Consider the following 20,619-nt stretch of genomic DNA (forward strand, 5'->3'; position numbering starts at 1 on the left):
ATTTTAAGACAAGAGTGAGTGGGATGGGGAAGCTGCTGTGCATCATTTCCTCATAGAGAAGATTCAGATAGCTAAACACAGTCGGCTTTGATTAAAAAAAACAAAAAACAAAACAACAACAATGACAAAAAACAAAAAGAAAGACCCAATGATAACAAAGAAAATTCATACAGAGGATCTTAAAAGAAGCTTATTTCTCTAGAGGTGAAATAATGGTAATGGAAGAGGAGCTATGAACTGGAGTAACCCAGGAATGAGCCCTTGAGGCAGTTTCTTTAGGTTAGAAAGGAGAGTTCATAAGAACCCTGGGATGAATCTCTGGAGAGCTTTTAAAGGCAGCTGAGCTTGGCTATTGAATGACATGAAACCCTAAAAATACAATAGGGATATCTCTTTCCAGGTCAGGAAATACCAGTGTGCCCCAATCTATTCACAAAGAATGGATAGCTGAAAGTCCTTACTATCAGCTGGTAATAGCAGCAATGAGAGGAAAATACTAGGCTAGGCTGTGTTCTTCAGCCAGAAATGATCCCCTTTTTACCTCCGGATAATAGCAGCAAAGGGAAACACATCTACCAGCACACTAGGAGTTACACATGGAGCTCCGTTTGGTTTGTTTCAATGATTTAAACAAAAGAAAACAAATAGTGCTAGATCGGCATTTTCCTGGAACTAGAACTGCTCTTTCTTGCAGGGAAACCACTGCACATTCTAGGTGGGACTGAACTTTTCCTCCAGCCAGAGAGGTTAGCAGCAAGCATGGTCTTGAGTAACTAGAGTATCCAACCTTCTGGCCACAGTGAATGATTTAAGGACGGGCTTAATACCCACATCAGGACAATCAAGGTCTGTGAAGGTTTTTTTTCAGTAGAAAATATCATCAAAAACTCTTACCCCCGGGTTGACCAGTAGCTGTTTTTTTGTTTTGTTTTGTTTTGTTTGTTTTCTATTTTGTGGCCGGAGAAAGAAGAGAAAATCCTGATGTGCTTTAAAAATCCCTGGATCTATTCATGCCTGAAGCCGTTATCTTTGATCTTCCCAGTCATTTAAGCCAGATCGGATAGTTTCTGCCAGCTACGACTGAAAATGTACTGACTAATACATGTTGTGTTTTCTTGTGTGCCACAGAAAAGAGTTTGTCAAAGAAGAGGCAGTACATATTTAGAAGGCTCTGTAGTGAAGGGAGAAAATAAAATATACTCCCTCTTGACTCATGAAGGATGCTCAAGCACCTGAAAATTCTCCTGATAGAAGAGCTTTCCCTGAACGAGTTCAGGACGTTATGTAACAACAATAAGACTGGATGATCAAATATATGTATTTATTAAGTTTGTAAAAATCAAACAAATTTAAAACTGAGTAAAGATATTCTTGTTGATTTTTAAAGCAAGCTTTAGTATATTTTACATACAATATCCTATATGCAATGGATATACAATTAATGTATGTATACTATTACTTGCTTGCTGAAAATTTTTAGATTTCTCTGTCCCTTGAACTTCCATAAAGTGGTTGTAATTTTTTTTTGCATTATTGCATACTAGTAAGCATTGAATCTAAACCTCTTTCCAAATGTTCATCACTTTCTAGGTTTAATGACTTTGAGTCAGTCATCCATGCCTAGATCCAAGATCTCTCCAATTATGCAGAACAATCTGGACACTTGAGATGGAAAAAGCTTCAGATAACCTTTGCAACTATTTCCCCATGTCTTCCCCAATACTGGTTCCAACAATCTTCACTCTTCCCCTGACATCCTCAGACCATAGCTCAAATTACTAAGATTTCTGGGCATGATTGCCCTTCTCATAAGCTCTAGAGTGCTTCTTTGTTTTCTCTCGCTTCTATTTCTATTCTTGTTCTGACATCACTGAGGTTGTTTGGCAGTTTAGCTATCTACGGGCTGCTCAGAGGAGCTGATTTCTTGGGGTGCTGCCTTGAAGGCATCAGAAATTAATATATCTACCTCCTTCCCCTCATGCCTTAGATGCGTTTTGCCCAGTTTACATGAGGCTCTCTATAAAAGGAATCTGGACAAATTGATGTCAAGGTTACTTAAAGGGAATCTCTGTTATGGAATACAAAACATTAAGTTAATTAGGGAGATTTTGGTATTCAGGTGAATGATGGTGGCCTGAGTTCTTTGTACCATTTTAACGAAACAGACATTATTATAAAATTGGTGTCAAGAAGCTTCATTTTAAATTTGGTTTCACCCCGTCTCCAGGAGCTACACAAATTACCCAGGTGCTTTTGTCAAGGCTCTCAGAACTCCAAGAACCTTGAAGAACCTTAGCTCTGGTGCAGTAATGTGAAGATCTGCCATACCCCTCTGTATGGTGGCAGAAAACTGAAACAATATAGAGCTCATTCCCTTCCCCTTGAAATTCACAGATCCTTCAGAAAATAGATATTTGATATAGTTTCTTGTTCTGCCTGTCTCTTTGGCCCTACTGCAGAAATTGTCACACTTTGATGGAAAATAAATTCTTTGAAGATAAAATCATCACCTAGGGAGCTTGTTACGATGCAGATTTCTGAGCTCCCCTGCCATACATTCTACATCAGTGTGTCTGAAGTAGGTCTAGGATTTAAATTCTTAACACACTTCCTAGAAAAGTTATATTTTGAAAAACATTTCCACAGGGAGTAGAGCACCAAGCTGTGCCAGGACAGCATGGGGATTCTTGTATTCCCTGCCAAGCTCAGGTTGGAGATGGGATATCATACTTTCCTATTAGTGTGCTTCCAACAGACTTGACCAAGATCGTCCCAACAGAAAGGGCCAATTACTTATGGATTCAGATTTCCCCCCATGTTTTACCTTTGACTCCTTAGCAAGAACATGATTTGCAACATAGGAAAAACATCTGGCAGGTTGGCAGTCCAGTGTGTAATCTAGTTTTAGGCTAAGCAGAATTCAGATACAGCAGTAAGGATTTGTGGGCTGGTGCCCAGTAGTTACAGTTGGTGAGAAGAGTTCCACTCTGTTTTACTTGCTCATGTTTTGTGGTCACAATCAGATCATTTATCAGCATCATACATTTGTCCAGCATAATTTCTCTTCTCCACTCTGAGTTGACATTTTAATGGATTGTTTATAGCCAACATGGTAGCAAGATACAGGATGTTGATTCACTGTTAATTTATTTCAGCTAGGAAGATTACCAAAGCAGCATATCTCTTTGATATGGTTTGGCTCTATCCCCACCCATATCTCACCCTGAATGATAATATTCCTCATGTGTTGTGGGAGAAACCCATTAAGAGGTAATTGAATCACAGGGGCAGGCTTTTACCCTGAAATAATGAATAAGTTTCATGGGATCTGATGGTTTTATAAAGGTGAGTTCCCCTGCGCATGACGCATGACCTCTTGCCTGCCGCCATGTAATACATCTCTTTGTCCTTCCTTCATCTTCTGCCATGATTGTGAGGCCTCCCTAGCCATCTGGAACTGTGAGTCCATTAAACTTCCTTCCTTTATAAATTACCCAGTCTCAGGTATGTCTTTATTACCAGCATGAAAATGAACTAATATACTCTTGTTTGTTTTTTGTCATTGTGAGCAACCTGGATAGATGGAGCTTTCCCTGCCTTGTTCTCACCTGTCCTTTGATTGTCTGACTTTTCTTCCATAAAAGCTTTCATTTGGTACACTAGTTAACTTGGAACATAATATTTATTATCACTAAAAGTTAGAGTAATTGAGCTAAGCTAGCAAACTCAAGACCTACTTTTTTTCAAAAAGTCAAAGTGAATGTAAAATGTCCCAATTTTCCTTAGAAAAATAGCTTGATAAAGGTTGTGTAGCTAATTAAATCTCAATTTGCCTATTTAGCACCTCAATTATTTTGTATTTTTATTTTTTTCCAAGGTCCCATAGAATCAGTTGGCTGGAAAAAAATTAGCAAAGTGAATTTTAAAATTCAAGTTGTAAGTAATATCATTTGGCTTAGACGTGAAAGCTGAGCAGATAAATTGAAGCTGGATACCCCTTCTCTAGAGAGAAATGGAGAAAGGCTAGTACATTACTAACTTTGCTATGGTATCTGAGTTTATTATATGTTTATGCTGCTGACTTAAGTACTTCATACAACGAAAATGTAGCAATGACGAGTTGCTCTTTAGTCTACTGTATGTGCTCTGTTTTCAACTTGGCAAGTAGCATTACTGCACAGTGGATATAGTCTGGAAAATGTGTTTGCAAATTGAATTTTTTAAAAAGAAATCACTCATTTTCTGAAGATAGGCAATTTTTTTTTTTTTTGCGATGGAGTCTCGCTCTATCACCCAGGCTGGAGTGCTGTGGCACGATCTGGGCTCATTGCAAGCTCCACCTCCCCGGTTCATGCCCGCCATTCTCCTGCCTCAGCCTCCGGAATAGCTGAAACCACAGGCGCCCGCCACCACGCCCGGCTAATGTTTTGTATTTTTAGTAGAAATGGGGTTTCACCGTGTTAGCCAGGATGGTCTCCATCTCCTGACCTCGTGATCTGCCCACCTCGGCCTCCCAAAGTCCTGGGATTACAGGCATAAGCCACCGCACCCAGCCGGCAATTTTTAAGAATAATTCTGTGGTGATCTTTTTAAAGGTGAAGCCAGAAATTTCTTTATAAATTCAAATTGTAATGTTTCCTTTTAAGAATATTATTGGTTGCTATGTTATGGTATATAAGGGAGAAGAGAATGTAATCTAGCTATCAAGAGACCTGCATTCCAGTCCTGTTGCTCTTCCATTATTTTGCTCTAGAGTTGAGAGATGGCATTAGAGGATCTTTGAGGATACTTTTACTTTTAAAATTCCAGGATTTCAATTTCAAATTTTTAGTGACTGGCTTTGTTCAAAATAAAGCATTAACACTCAATAGATGGCAACATATCCTGAAGCTGCACCATCCAATACAGCAGCCACTAGCCACATGTGGCAATTGAGCACTTGAAATATGGCTGGTCTAAACTGAGAAGTGCTGTAAGTGTGAAGTGCACACTAGATTTCAAATGTTTGATAACAAATTGTGAAATATCTCATGAATTAATAATTTTTATATTGATTATGTTACTGTGATATTGTTACCAGGGGGTCTTTGCTCCCAGAGCTCCCAAGATGGTGGCGGGCCACTTCCAAGATGGTGGCGGGCCACTTCCAAGATGGTGGCGGGCCACTTCCAAGATGGTGGCAAGCCTCATGTTCTCTGACCTGGGGTTCTTGGCCTCACAGATTCCAAGGAATGGAATCTTGGACCATGCAGTGAGTGTTATAGCTCTATTAGAAGCCGTGGGTCACAGAAGAGAACCATGGAACCCAGTGACTAGTGTTCAGCTCGGTTAGGACGACCCAGGCACTTAGCCTTGCAGGAACAATGGCAAGCCTTTAGCCGGATAGGGAGCAGCAATGGGCGCCTTACTGGATCAGGAGCACAGCAGACACCCTGCCGGATCCAGAGGGATGGAAGTCAGTGGCGGGTCTGCGACGGTGGCAAACAGCAGTGGTGGACGGCTAGTGAAAGCTCAGCTCGAGCTGTAACAAACACGGACCAGAAGAGTGCAGTTGCAAGATTTAATAGAGTGAAAACAGAGCTCTTATACAAATGGAGGGGACCCAAAGAGGGTAGCCATTGCCTGCTCGAATGCCTGGGTTTATATCCCGATCATTGTCCCTCCTACTGTGCTCTCAGGCAACAGATGATTGGCTATTTCTTTCTTTCTTTTTTTTTTTTTAATACTTTAAGTTCTAGGGTACATGTGCACAACGGGCAGCTTTGTTACATATGTATATATATGCCATGTTGGTGTGCTACACCCATTAACTCATCATTTACATTAGGTATATCTCCTAATGCCTTCCCTCCCCCCTTCCCCCCAGCCCACGACAGGCTCTGGTGTGTGATGTTCCCCTTTCTGTGTCCAAGCGTTCTCGTTGTTCAATTCCCACCTATGAGTGACAACATGCGGTGTTTGGTTTTTTGTTCTTGCAATAGTTTGCTGAGAATGATGGTTTCTAGCTTCATCCATGTCCCTACAAAGGACATGAACTCATCCTTTTTTATGGCTGCAGAGTATTCCACGGCATATATATGCCACATTTTCTTTATCCAGTCTATCATTAATGGACATTTGGGTTGGTTTCAAGTCTTTGCTATCGTGAATAGTGCCACAATAAACATACATGTGCATGCGCCTTTATAGCAGCATGATTTATAATCCTTTGGGTATATACCCAGTAATGGGATGGCTGGGTCAAATGCTATTTCTAGTTCTAGATCCTTGAGGAATCACCACACTGTCTTCCACAGTGGTTGAACTAGTTTACAGTCCCACCAACAGTGTAAAAGTGTTCCTATTTCTCCACATCTTCTCCAGCACCTGTTGTTTCTTGACTTTTTAATGATCGCCATTCTAACTGGTGTGAGATGGTATCTCATTGTGGTTTTGATTTGCATTTCTCTGATGGCCAGTGATGATGAGCATTTTTTCATGTGTCTTTTGGCTGCATAAACGTCTTCTTTTGAGAAGTGTCTGTTCATATCCTTTGCCCACTTTTTGATGGAGTTGTTTGTTTTTTCCTTGTAAATTTGTTTGAGTTCTTTGCAGATTCTGGATATTAGCCCTTTGTCAGATGAGTAGATTGCAAAAATTTTCTCCCATTCTATAGGTTGCCCGTTCACTCTGATGGTAGTTTCTTTTGCTGTGCAGGAGCTCTTTAGTTTAATTAGATCCCATTTGTCAATTTTGGCTTTTGTTGCCATTGCTTTTGGTGTTTTAGACATGAAGCCCTTGCCCATGCCTATGGCCTGAATGGTATTGCCTTGGTTTTCTTCTAGGGTTTTTATGGTTTTAGGTCTAACATGTAAGTCTTTAATCCATCTTGAATTCATTTTTGTATAAGGTGTAAGGAAGGGATCCAGTTTCAGCTTTCTACATATGGCTAGCCAGTTTTCCCAGCACCATTTGTTAAATAGGGAATCCTTTCCTCATTTCTTGTTTTTGTCAGGTTTGTCAAAAATCAGACAGATGTAAATGTGTGGTATTATTTCTGAGGGCTCTGTTCTTTTCCATTGGTCTATATCTCTGTTTTGGTACCAGTACCATGCTGTTTTGGTTACTGTAGCCTTGCAGTATTGTTTGAAGTCAGGTAGCATGATGCCTCCAGCTTTGTTCTTTTGGCTTAGGATTGACTTGGCAATGCGGGCTCTTTTTTGGTTCCATATGAACTTTAAAGTACTTTTTTCCAATTCTGTGAAGAAAGTCATTGGTAGCTTGATGGAGACGGCATTGAATCTATAAATTACCTTGGGCAGTAGAGCTATTTATGACAAACCCACAGCCAATATCATACTGAATGGGCAAAAACTGGAAGCATTCCCTTTGAAAACTGGCACAAGACAGGGATGCCCTCTCTCACCACTCCTATTCAACACAGTGTTGGAAGTTCTGGCCAGGGCAATCAGGCAGGGGAAAGAAATTAAGGGTACTCAATTAGGAAAAGAGGAAGTCAAATTGTCCCTGTTTGCAGATGATATGATTGTATATTTAGAAAACCCCATCGTCTCAACCCAAAATCTCCTTAAGCTGATAAGCAACTTCAGCAAAGTCTCAGGATACAAAATCAATGTACAAAAATCACAAGCATTCTTATAAACCAATAACAGACAAACAGAGAGCCAAATCATGAGTGAATTTCCATTCACAATTGCTTCAAAGAGAAAAAAATACCTAGGAATCCAACTTACAAGGGATGTGAAGGACCTCTTCAAGGAGAACTACAAACTACTGCTCAATGAAATAAAAGAGGATACAAACAAATGGAAGAACATTCCATGCTCATGGATAGGATGATTGGCTATTTCTTTACCTCCTGTTTTTGCCTAATTAGCATTTTAGTGAGCTCTCCTTACTATCTGATTGGTCAGGTGTGAGCTAAGTTGCAAGCCCTGTGTCTAAAGGTGGAAGCAGTCACCTTCCCAGCTAGGCTTAGGGATTCTTAGTTGGCCTCGGAAATCTAGCTAGTCCTGTCTCTCAATATTATCTTGGATATACTGGATTCAAGAAAACATCAAAATGAATGCCATGCATTTCTTTCTTATTTTAAATGTAAACTTTTTATTTTATTTAACTTTTATTTTTAGATTTAGGGCATACATATGTGCAGGCTTGTTACAAAGGTATGTTGTGTGATGCTGAGATTTGAGGTACAATGGAACCCATCACCCAGGTAGTGAGCATAGTACCGAATAGGTAGCTTTTCAAACCTTGTCCCCCTCCCACCCTCCCCATTCTTGTATTCTTCAGTGTCTATTGTTCCCATATTTATGTCTATGTGTGCCCAGTGTGTAAACATTTTACATTTAAATAATTTAAATTTAAGCAATTAATAAGAATCTGGTAAACAATCTAATAAATAGAAAATTTAAACTAACTTATGGCTTACATTATATTTTTATTGGGAAGTGCTACTCTAAAGGGACAGAACATCCTGCAAAGGACCTCTCCTAAAGAGCAGAGAACTTTTCATTACTGGTGTTGTTCAAGAAAAGCCTTGATGATGTAGAAGAGATTCTTTGAAGGTAAGATGAAAGCATTATTTCTCAAAGTACAGTTCACAGAACACTAGTCCTGTGAGATACACCACCACAGTCAAGCAAGTTTAGGCAACACTGTGCTACTAACCTCCTCCTCCTGATTCCCAACCCTCATTAGCATAGTGAAAGCTCAAAGAAGTTACACTGTAGTGAAACTTACTTTCCTTGAGTTAATCCACTTTTTTTTTTCCAAATTCGTTCGAAAAAAAATCCTTTTAAAAATATATTAATGATACCTAATAGCTGCCTGTAGAATCAAGAAAGTCACTTTGAAAAATGCTGGTAAATTAGATAATTACTAAGTCCCTCTTGTCTGTTGTATGTTTGTAGGCAATTTGTAAGAACTCATTCTAGGGATTAGGTGTAACTGCTTCTGTGTATACCTGCTTCTATTCTAAAGAATCTTTCCCCTATTCTATGTAAAATGTTTTCCTTCACTTTTCTAAGCTACTTGAAATATCATCAGTTGGATGTATTTGTGTTATCAACAACCCTCTTGAAAAAATTCCTAACTTGCCCTACTCTTCAAAGAAGGTATAAAATCAAGAGTTCAAGGAGAGGTACTGCAATGTGTGAGAGATATATAGAAGTATAGGCGAGGGGATGCTAAAAAGACACCTGCCCTTTCTGAAATGTTATGGTTAGTGTATTCCCTATCAGGAAAAGTGCTGTGTTATGGGTTAAATAGGTTGCTGTGGACTCGCTGGGGAGCCCAAATATGATTTATAACTTTGTTTTCCAGGGAAATTGCATTCAGCATTCCAAAAAGCCAATTTACAAGCAAATGTTGGGAGCATAAATTGTAAGTTAGACACTACTGGTGTGTATATAGATTGACTCAGAACCTCAGGGAATAGAAGCAATCAATATCCTGTGCATTGCTTCAATGCACAATCTTGCTTTTTGCAATAAGCTCTTTGCTTCTTCAAACAGCAAGAAGATGGACAGAAAGACAGAACAAAAGTTTTTATAACGGTATTTGCAGGATCTCATAAATTGTAAAGTAACATCAACAATCAAGAAGCCCTCATCAAGAATTTCCCTGGATTACAAACAATGAGGTTTTATTCTTTTTTTTTTTTTTTGAGATGGAGTTGCGCTCTTGTTGCCCAGGCTGGAGTGCAGTGATGCGATCTCAGCTCACTGCAACCTCCGTCTCCCAGGTTCAAGCAATTCTCCTGCCTCAGCCTCCCAAGTAACTGGGATTACAGGCGCCTGCCACCACGCCCGGCTCATATTTTTTTGTAGTTTTAGTAGAGATGAGGTTTCGCCATGTCAGCCAGTCTGGTCTCAAACTCCTGACCTCAGGTGATCTACCTGCCTCGGCCTCCTAAAGTCCTGGGATTACAGGCGTGAGCCACTGCGTCCGGCCAAGGTTTTATTCTTAAAGATACTCCTTCATAAAATAAACCAAGTTATTTTTTCTCATAGAATATATAAGAGTAGATAGACATACACACATGCGAGCAGCCCAAACTTACAAAGCCTCAAACATCCATCTGCAGTTTTTAAGGAAAAATACATTTATTGGATTCACAAGGCATTAAATTACACATTGACTGGCAGTGGGTGTTTATTGATTGGACCTACTTCAGGTCAGGGAGCCTGAAACGGGGCAAAAGCAAGGAGAATTTAAATGAAACTATTATTTTAAAATAAAATATTTATACTTTATTAAAACTGGAAAATATATTAAATATAAACCCATGCTGAGATGTGGAACATTTGTTTTAAATGGTTTCAGAAAGTTTCTCTTTGACCTGCCTTCTTTGCTGAATGTGCAAATGAAAGATATGTTTTGTTTTCTAATTTGCATTACAGAGATAATGATTTATGTACAGTAAGTAAACCACTTTTTGGTGAGTCTTAACAGATATATATGGTCATTTAACCACCACTACAGTCATACCTTTGGATTCCTCTGTAGTCCATTCCTGCCCATTATCTGCAGCCTCTGGCAAACACAGATCTGCTTTTACTGTAGTTTTGCCTTTTCCAGAGTTTTGTACAAACGAAATCTTATAATACTTACGTAGTAACTTGCGTTTGACTTCTTTTACTTAGCATAATGCATTGAGATTCATCCAGTAGTTTGATCTTTTTTAAAAAAATTGTTTAGTAGTATTTCTTGAAGGAGATATACCATAATTTGTTAATTCATTCACCCATGATGGAAAACTGAGTTGTGGCTAGTTTTTGGTGATTATGAATAAAGCTGCTGTAAACATCAACAGACACATCTTTATGTGGACATAGATTTTTATTTCTCTTGGAAGATATTTAGGAATAGAATTGCTGGACCGTATGTGAAGTTTATATGCTTAACTTTAGAATTAACTGCCAAACTGCTTTCCTAAATGGTTGTTCCGTTTCATATTCATACTGGCAACGTATGAGAGTTCCAGGATGCAGACATCGTCACAGAGGTGTACTGCATTTTTTTGAATTTTAGGCATTATAACGGTTGCATACTGATAATATATTGTGGTTTTTAATTAGCATTACATTAATGGCTAATGACGTTGAGCACCTTTTCATGTAATTATTTATCTTTTGCATATATTTTTAGTGAATTATATATTCAAAACTTTTGCTCAAATTTTAAACTTGTCATTTTTAAACTTTTAACTCAGTTTAATTTTCCTATTATTGGGTTTTAAGAATTATTTATGTGTTCTAGAAATAGATCCTTCGTAAGATAAATGTTTTCCATGTAGTTTTTCCTAGTCAGGCCTAATGCTGCATATTCTTAATGTCCTTTAGAGTAATACACTTTTAATTTTGCTTTTAAGATGTGTTCTTCGTGTTTGATGTTAAAAATTTATACCTAAGCCAAGGTCCTAAGGATTTTTTCCCTATTTTCTTGTGAAAGTGTTTTAGTTTAGTTGTTACATGTAGGTAAATGATCCACTCAGAATTAACTTTTGTATATGGTTTGAGGTATGGGTTGAGGTTTATTTATTTGTTTATTTTGCATATGGCTATTCAATTATTACAGCATAATTTGTTGAAAAGAATATCCTTTCCCCGTGGAATTACCTTGGTACATTTGTCAAAAATCAATGGGCCATCTAAGTACAGTTCTATTTTTTTTGTCTTTCTATTCTGTCCTATAGACCTATATATCTAACCTTACACCAATAACAGGCTATCTTGACTAGTGTAGCTTTATAATAAGTATGAAAACCAGGTAGTATAAGCTCTCTAATTTTTTAATCCTTTTCAAAATTGTTTTAACTATTCTAGATCCTTTGAATTTAAATATTTGTTTTAGAATTAGTTTGTTACTTTTACAAAATAGCCTGCTGGGATTTTAACTTGGGGTTTATTGAATGTAAAAATCAAAATGGGGAGAGCTGACATCTTAACAATGTTGAATCATCCTAACCATGGGCACGATATGTCTCTCCATGGATTTAGAACTTTAATTTCTCTAGACAATGTTTCATAGTTTCCAGGGTACAGATCTTGTACATATTTTGTAAAACTTATTCCTAAATAGTATATGTATATGGGTATTATTGTAAATAGATTTTTAAAATAATTTTATAATTGTATGCTGCTAGTATGTAGAAATGCAATTGATTTTGGGTTACTACCTTTATACAACTAATTTTGCTAAACTCATTTATTAGTTCTAGTAGTTTTTCTTTAAAGATCCCTTAGGCATTATCTGTATAGATGATCATGTCTTCTGCAAATAAGACAATTTACTTCTCCATTCCCTTGATTTGTTGTGCTGTCTAGAACCTCTGTATAATGTTGAATAGAAGTGGTGAGAGCTTATATCCTTGTTCCCTTTCTTAGGGGGAAAGTTTTTAGTCTTTTACCTTTAAGTATGATGTAGGAATTTTGAAGATACACTTTTTTGGAGTCAGGGAGATCCCTTCTGTTTTCAGTTTGCTGAGAGATTTTTTGTTTTTTGAGTTTTAAGATCAGGAATTGGTATTGAATTCATCAAATTATTTTTATGAATCAATTGAGATTATTATATATTTATTATATTTTAATCTGTTAGAATTGTGAGTTACATTGATTAATTTTTGAATATTAAATTAATCTTGCAATTCCTGGTATAAACTCTCTTGGTCATGATATATTATGATATGTGTGTGAATGTGTGTGTTTGTGTGTGTGCGTGTGCATTCATCTGCTAAAACTTTGATAAAGATTTTTGTGTTCATGTTCAAGAGAAATATTAGCCTGCAGTTTTTTTAAAATAATATGGCTTTTCTTGCTTTGGTGTTAGAGTAATGCTGATATCAGTATAATATGTTGATTTGTACTGGACTTTTTTTCTTCTCTAATATAAGATGTTAGTGTAATTAATTTTATTCTAGCACAGCTTTGGCTGGGTCCCACAAATTTTGATATTTGGTGTTTCTACATTCATTTTGTTCAAAAAATTTTCTGAGTTCCCAATTGATTTCTTCTGTGATTCATGAATTATTTATATGTTATTTAATTTCTCAACATTTGGTTATTTCCCAATTATCATTTTGTTGACTACAGGTACTTTAATTCTTTTAAAGTCAGAGAACATTCTTTAAGATATAAATTATTTTAACTTTATTTAAACTTATTGTCCAACATGATCTGGCTTGATAAATGTGTACACCTGAAAAAAATGTACTCTGTTTTTGTTCAGTGGAATATTCTGTAAATATCACATCAATTTGATTGATAGTTTTGTTTATGTGTTCTATAGCTTTACTATTTCTTAAAATCTATTTGTTCTATCAATTACTGAGAGAAGACTTGAAATATTCAATTATAATTATATATTTATTTATAATTTCATTTCTATCATTTTCTTTATGTGTTTTAAAGCTGTGTTATAGGTGCATACATTTAGAAGTGTTATGTCTTTTTCAGTTGACCTCTTTATCTTTAGGAAAGGTTTCTTTTGGTTCCTGTTAATTTCCTTGCTCTGACATCTATCTTGTCCAATATTAATATGGCTACTCTGACTTTCTTTAAGTAGTGTTTGTTTAGTATATATTTCAGACTGTTGTATTTTTAATGTATTGTATCTTTTTGTTTAATAGGAATTTCTTGTGGACAGAATGTAGGTTGTTCTCTCTTTATCCAATTAGAAAATCTATGATTTTTAATTAGAGTGTTTAGACCACTCATATTTAGTAAATTCACAGATGTAATTGAATTCTCTTCTTTTAATCCGATCTGTTCTTTTTTCTTTATCTTTTCCTGATTTTTTTATTAGAATAATTGAGTATTTCTTATGATTCCATTTTATATACACTATTGGCTTTTTAGCTACATCTCTTTGTTTTAGTTTTAAGTGGCTGCCCTAAACTTTACAACATATGCATTTAACTTATTACCACTGCCTATCTCAAAATAATATTATGATATTTTACATATAGTTTCAGAAACTTAAAATCTATTCCCACCCTTCCTTGGTGTTAATGCTATTATATATTTTGCCCTAAAAATGTCCTTCTTTAACCTTTCTGGCATTACAGACTGGCTGGTGATAAATTCTCCTAGATCTTTTATCATTATTTTACCTTTATTATTGAAATATATTTTCACTTGGAATAGAATAGTAAGTTGACATTTCTTTTCCTTCTATTTTAAATATTTCATTCCAATGACTTCCGGCTTGCCTAGTTTTGAAAATAAAGTTGGCTGTCATTCTTGTCTTTGTTTTGCTGTACTTAATGTGTCTATTCTCCCCATTGGCTGCTTTTTTTCTTTTCTTTTCTTTTTTTTCTTTGAGATGGAGTCTCACTCTGTCACCCAGGTTGGAGTGCAGTGGCGTGGTCTTAGCTCCCTGCAGCCTCTGCCTCCCAGGTCCAAGTGATTCTCCTGCCTCAGCCTCCCGAGTAGCTGGGATTAGAGATGCCCACCATCATGTCTGGCTACTTTTTTGTATTTTTAGTAGAGCCAGGGTTTCACCATGTTGGTCAGGCTAGTCTCAAACTCCTGACCTCAGGTAATCTTCCCACATTGGCATCCCAAAGGGCTGGGATTACAGGCATGAGCCATTGTGCCCGGCCCCCACTGGCTACTTTTAAGATTTTCTCTTTATCATAGTTTTGTAGCAACTTGATTTTGATGTATCATGATATTGTTTTCTTTGTTTTTTACTCCTTAGGGTCTTTTGAGTTTCTTGGATTTGAGAGTTTATAATATGGATTTTTTCGGCTATTATTTGTTCATTTTTTTTTTGGTCCCACCATCCTCTTCACTACTTCTGGGAGTCCAATTATATACATATGTGTTAGACTGCTTGGTTTTATCCCAGAAATCACTGATGATGTGTTCATTTTTATCTCTTTAGTCTTTTTTCCTCTCTTTTCTTCATTTGGATTGTTTCTATCACTATGTCATCAAGCTGGTCAATTTTTCAGAGCCTAATCTGATATAAATGCTACACAGTGTATTATTATTTCAGATATCGTATTTTCTATCTCTAGAGATTACATGTGGGTCTTGTTTATAACTTTTATTTTTGTCTTCACTCATTATGTTTGTATCTTTCCCTACCTTCTTGAACATATGGAGCATATACATATAATGGCCGTATTAATTTTTTTCTTTGCTAATGCTAGCATTTGTCATGTTTTTATCTGTTTCTATTGATTGATTGATTTTTATTCTATTTATGGATTATATTTTCCTGCTTCTTTGGCATAGTAATTTTTGACTGGATGCCAGCCACTGTACTTTTTATCTTATCGGGCACAAGATTTTACTATTTTTGTATAGTGTGTTGGATTTTTTTCCAGCCCAAAATCAAGTTACTTGGACTCAATTCGATCAATTTCAGGCTGCCTTTTATGCTGTGTTAGAGCAGTTACTTAGCATCCTGGTCTGGCGCTAATTCAGACTCACAATTCACACAATGTCCTAATGTCCTGTGTATAAACACAGTGTCTAAGATCCTGTTTATTACTTCTATATTACATGGTATTTTCAATAGTACAAACTATTCTCAGCCTTATTTATGATCCCCCCAAAATTTGACCTACTGCTTTTCTGCACTTCTTGCTTCATCCATGGGTAGCATCCTCTTACCATGTGATCCATACTAAGCCAAACACTAAAAGGAACTCTTTTGTACATCTACGGAATTTTCTCTCTGTTAAGTTTCCTTTTTTCAGACATTCTATCCCACAGAGTCTTATAAACTTGACCTCCCCCAGTTCTGATTTTTGTCTATTCAACTCAATGAGACAACCAAGTTCTGCGGTGTTTTGTTGTTGTTGTTTGTTTGTTTGTTTGTTTGACAGAGTCTCACTCTGTCACCCAGGCTGGAGTGTAGTGGCATGATCTGGGCTAACTGCAATCTCAGCCTCCTGGGCTCAAGCGATTCTCCTGCCTCAGCCTCAGCAGTAGCTGGGATTACAGGTATGCACCACCATGCCCAGCTAATTTTTGTGTTTTTAGTAGAGATGGGGTTTTGTCATGTTGCCTAGGCTAGTCTTGAACTCTTGGGCTCAAGTGATTCACCTGCCTTGTCCTCCCAAAGCGCTGGGATTACAGGCATGAGCCACCATGCCCAGGCTTTCCTTCCTTTCTTTCTTTCTCTTTCTTTCTTTTTCTTCTTTTTCTTTCTTTTTCTCTTTCCTTCCTTTCTTTCTTTCTCTTTTCTTTCTTCTTTCTCTTTTTCTTTCTCCTTCCTTCCTTCTTTCCTTCCTTTCTCTTTCTTTTTTCTTTCTTTCTTCTTTCTTCTTTCTTTTTTTCTCTCTTTCATTTCTTTCTCTTTCTTTCTTTTTTAACTGTATTGCTTCTTGGAACCTGTCACTTGGCAGTAAGCTGAAGCATTCATAGGGTTTACATCATTTCTTTCCCTCCTTTTAGGGATCAATGCACTGTATTGCTTGTTGTTCAATATCTGAAAACCATTGTTCTGTATATTTTATCTGACGTTTTTTCTAGTTGTTTAATATGTAAGAGTAAATCTGGTCCCTGATATTCCATGATGGCCAAGTGATGTTATGCTTTTAATACAGAAAAGAAAACACTGTCTCTACTTTTTACAAAGTGAATCTTTCTTCCTCGGCATTCATAAAAATGAAGCTCAGCTTCTAAACAACTAATAGTATTAACTTATTTATAATCTTACATTTGAGGAGAAGCCTGAGGCATGAGAGAAATAACCAATTTATATTTATACAGTCTCATGTTCTTCTGTAATTAGTGGTTGAAACTTATGCCAGTGGTTGTTTGGTTTTTAATGTCTGGATTTGTATTCACATATCTAGGGTAGTTTCTGGTGTTGGTGACTCTGTGTTTAACTTAGTTTTTTGACTCAAGAATGACATCCATGTATTTCACTATGCTTCCTTATAAGCTTATTTTTAATAGGAATTGGTTGAACTATATTTCCAAGTATAGATATGAGAGAATCAAAGTGACTAATTCTAGAAGATAACAAAATTTCAAAAATAATTTTTATCTGCTTCCATGTCCCCTACATTGTCTAAAAAGACTTTACTGAAAATGAATCATAGCTAAGTTTACCAATTTGATTCTTTAGTAGGTAGTTGCTTGCAGGAATAGGAATTTTTGACTTTCTTTCTTCCCTCCTGCCCCTTCATTTAAAAAAAATTATTCCCTTTTGTTCTCTTTCCCCTTTTCCCCTAAAAATGATATATGTGGCCCTCTAAACTCCTTTACATGACCACACTTACCATCACTGTTCATGTCTCTATATTTTGATTCCATGCTATTATTTCCTTTGCCTAGAATATCTTTACCATATTTCTTTCTTGGATAACTCTCGTGTATACGTTAAGGCTCAGATCAGACACCATCAAATAGACTAATTTGTATCAAGTTATGTGTCCAACATGTATAAAAATTTGTAGTGAGTGAACAAAAACATAGTTAAAGTGAATTATCTGCTTCAGTATCTTCCCCACTACAGCTCAAGGATAAGAAGTATATAATGGTTAAAAATGCGAGGTCTGGAATCCAACTTTTTGACTCTTTGGGTTCAAATCCGGGTTCTACACACTAAATAGCTATGCAAAATTGGCTTTACTACATTTTCCCCCTTGTGACTCAATATATTTATCTCTACAATTGTGCTTACAGTACTAGTCTTGCACAGAGTGATTGTGAAGATTTGATAATACATAAAGTACCTAAAATAGCACCTAAAGACTCCAAACGCAGCTAGTTTAATCAACAGGAGCTAATTTTTTTATATCAGGCTCACTGATTTGTCAATTTTGCAATTCAGTTGTCCCCTTGAGTCTCCCTTCAAATTATAAATGTTTCATGTTATCACAAGAAAGATTACCCAAATATGACAGAATGAGAAAATTATGCTTTTTATTATAGTCACATAAAATAAAGTCAGTTACATCAAGTTGTCCAAATGCATTGGTGAATTAATGCCGCTAATGCTTACAAATTTTTATACATATATCTATGCATTTATAAATACATACATATGTAAAAGATATATATTTTCTACTAAAATAAAGTACCCAAATCTTGATATATATAGGGGCATAATGGGGGAGAAAAGAATCATAAAGTTTTATCAGTTGTAGACTGTACTTTCAGAATACAAGAGTCTGTTTTAGACACATTTATTCAGCTGTAATGAACTTTAATCACCCATTCTTTTCTGAATTCTCCTAAGTGAGTTAATGTATCCAAAATATCAAAATAAGTCATGTGGCAAACTTAATGAATCAGAGGCTAATTTTTCTTACTGTACCTGGCTCAAAGTCTAGACTTCCCAATGGAGGCATGGTTAAGCTCCATTCTTAATTTGCTTGTCTTTTGGACTGTGGTTTTTCTGCTAAGGTGATAAACAAATCAGATGTCTCTAATTCTACATTTTCTGCTAAGTTGATAAACAAATCAGATGTCTCTAATTCTACATCTTCTACTAGCACTCAATAAAGTCAGGGTTTGGTGAAAAGATTTCCAATGTTTTTATATCACCCTGACTTGATGAAAAAAGGCCCAGCAGGATGTGAATTTTGTGTCCTATTGCCTTTGTTATAGTGAAAATATTGTTTGAGCCAAGGAAGGAGAGTTAGGGTGTAATGATCAATAGATCATTGAGAGAACCAACTCAAACTGAAATGAATTCTCTGTTATAGTGAAAAACATTAGTGAGAAGATGCTTGAACTTAAGAACAAAATAAAATTTTAAAGAAAACCTAGATGATATTAGATAATTCAGAAAATCCTCACTTCAAACAGAAACTAGAGTTCCTTCTATTTCCTGTTCCAATAGCTCAGCTTCTTCTCCTGTGTTTTTACTGTATTTTCTGCTATCTTAGACTTTTAAGATAATTATTTGTAGTACCTGACAAGAAATTGAATTTTTAAATGCCTTTGCAAAAACTTCAACCTACTTAAGCAAGGTGAAGATGCCTAAAAATAGCTTAACATAAACCAGTCATTTCAGAATCTCTGGTGATTACATGTTCAAATGCCATTAGAGTGTATCTTATTCAAGCAGGAAAGGAAGAAGTTGTTAGCACTGAAATTGCATAAAACACGCTAAAACTTCCCAACCTATGAGAGGCCGGAAACAATGGGAAGCCCAGACATTTCTCAGAATCAAAACAAAGAATGCAATATTTTGTTTTATTTTTGAAAGGGGAACAGAAGGGGAAGAGTGTTTCCAATTAGTTGGTCCACCTCAGCTGGGCTGCCTAACTACTGATTTTGGTGAGCATCTTGTTAATGGCTTGCTTGACATGCGTGGTGGAGCTGCGTCGCCTCGTCTTGCCCTGCACCATCCTCCGGCGACGCACCTCTCGACACAACTCATAGAATATCTCTGTGATGTTCCCTTCTCCAGTGCAGGCAGAGCACTCGTAAAAAGCACAAGCCAATTCTGTGGCCAGCTTCTCTCCTTCTTCTGTGCTAACCTGCCTGGAGTGGTCCAAGTCAGCTTTGTTTCCAACCAAGATAAGAGTCACATTCTTGGGCTTTTTGACCTCATCTAGGATGTTCTTAAGTGGCAGCACTTCCTCAAAACTTCCTCGGTCAGTAATGTCGTAGACCAGCACAAAGCCTTCCCCCCATCGCATGTGCCCCTCCCTCTGAATGGTATCTTCCTGTTGGCAAAGAAAAATGGCCGTCAAGAGACCTGGAAATAATCAAAATATATGGATGCTGGTAATGCTGACAGTAATGCCTTAATTACTATTCTTTATATCCAAAGTCATTAAAATGTCATGGTACTCTAATTGTACAATCTTTCTAAATAATTTTAAATACAGTCATGACTTATTCATCTCAACATATTTCAGGGAACTGAATATTTTCTAATTTAATAGATTTTAAATTTCTGCTTTTAATTTTTTTCTTGCCATATCATTAAATCTGTAATCATAAAAACTAAAAAGAAATTATAATCTTAGTTGAGCACATCACTTTTGAGGCTTTTCATCACAATTAAGGACTTAGCAATTTTTTAACAGACAAGTAGCCCCTATTCCACCTTTTAAGTATCAGAATTAGAGTCAAAATTTAGCAAGATGCATTTTGGTTTATTTATTATTTTTTTGGTTTGTTGTTTGTTTTAATTTTCTCTTTCTTCAGATTACAGACAATTAGCCTCCAGAAAAACTGTGACAAACTATTTAGAGAATCCAACTCTATGCTAAAGGATTTGGCTTTTTTTTTCTTTTCCTATCTCAGAGCCCCCAAAATGTCATGTAGTACCAATGACAGAAACTCTATTGAAGTGATTCTCAAAGTGGGTTATCACTCCTTCATAGCAAAGTGGCAAGCATGATTTGAAAAAACATTGCTTTCCCGGGTTCAAATGACTTCTGGAGGCATGCATCTCCCTGCTGCCTCTCTTCAGAATCAGTGCTCTGTGAAGGTCAGAGAATAAGTAGGTGGTGATGAGATGGAAAAGTGGAAAAGTGGGTAATTCATTTCAAGAACATTTCTGGGTTTAAACACTTTGATTCAAGTCTTTTTGGGGGTCACAGGTAATTGATAAAGTACCATGGAAAACTTTAGCTTTCTGTCATTCCAGTGGCCATTTTTTTCTTCTTCTTTTTTTTTTTTACTGAGACGG

General features: G+C 36.5%; 1 protein-coding gene and 1 long non-coding RNA gene across 3 annotated transcripts in view; one reads left to right on the forward strand and one right to left on the reverse strand.

The window, feature by feature from the left end:
• The window catches only part of LOC134728433 (uncharacterized), a 138,181-nt gene that overhangs the window by 73,836 nt on the left and 43,726 nt on the right, over positions 1-20,619 (forward strand). Inside the window, exon 2 of the long non-coding RNA XR_010108814.1 lies at positions 8,452-8,567. This is a non-coding gene — a long non-coding RNA (uncharacterized LOC134728433). The remainder of the gene's footprint in view (positions 1-8,451; positions 8,568-20,619) is intronic.
• Positions 17,867-20,619, reverse strand: part of RERG (RAS like estrogen regulated growth inhibitor) — a 112,904-nt gene continuing 110,151 nt past the window's right edge. For both annotated transcript variants that reach the window (XM_008969556.4, XM_008969557.4), the window contains one exon: positions 17,867-19,645. In XM_008969556.4, coding sequence (XP_008967804.1) covers positions 19,238-19,645 — 408 coding nt within the window. In that variant the 3' untranslated portion in view covers positions 17,867-19,237. The remainder of the gene's footprint in view (positions 19,646-20,619) is intronic.

This window comes from Pan paniscus, chromosome 10 (assembly GCF_029289425.2).
Source record: "Pan paniscus chromosome 10, NHGRI_mPanPan1-v2.0_pri, whole genome shotgun sequence".
In the NCBI taxonomy this organism is placed as follows: domain Eukaryota; kingdom Metazoa; phylum Chordata; class Mammalia; order Primates; family Hominidae; genus Pan; species Pan paniscus.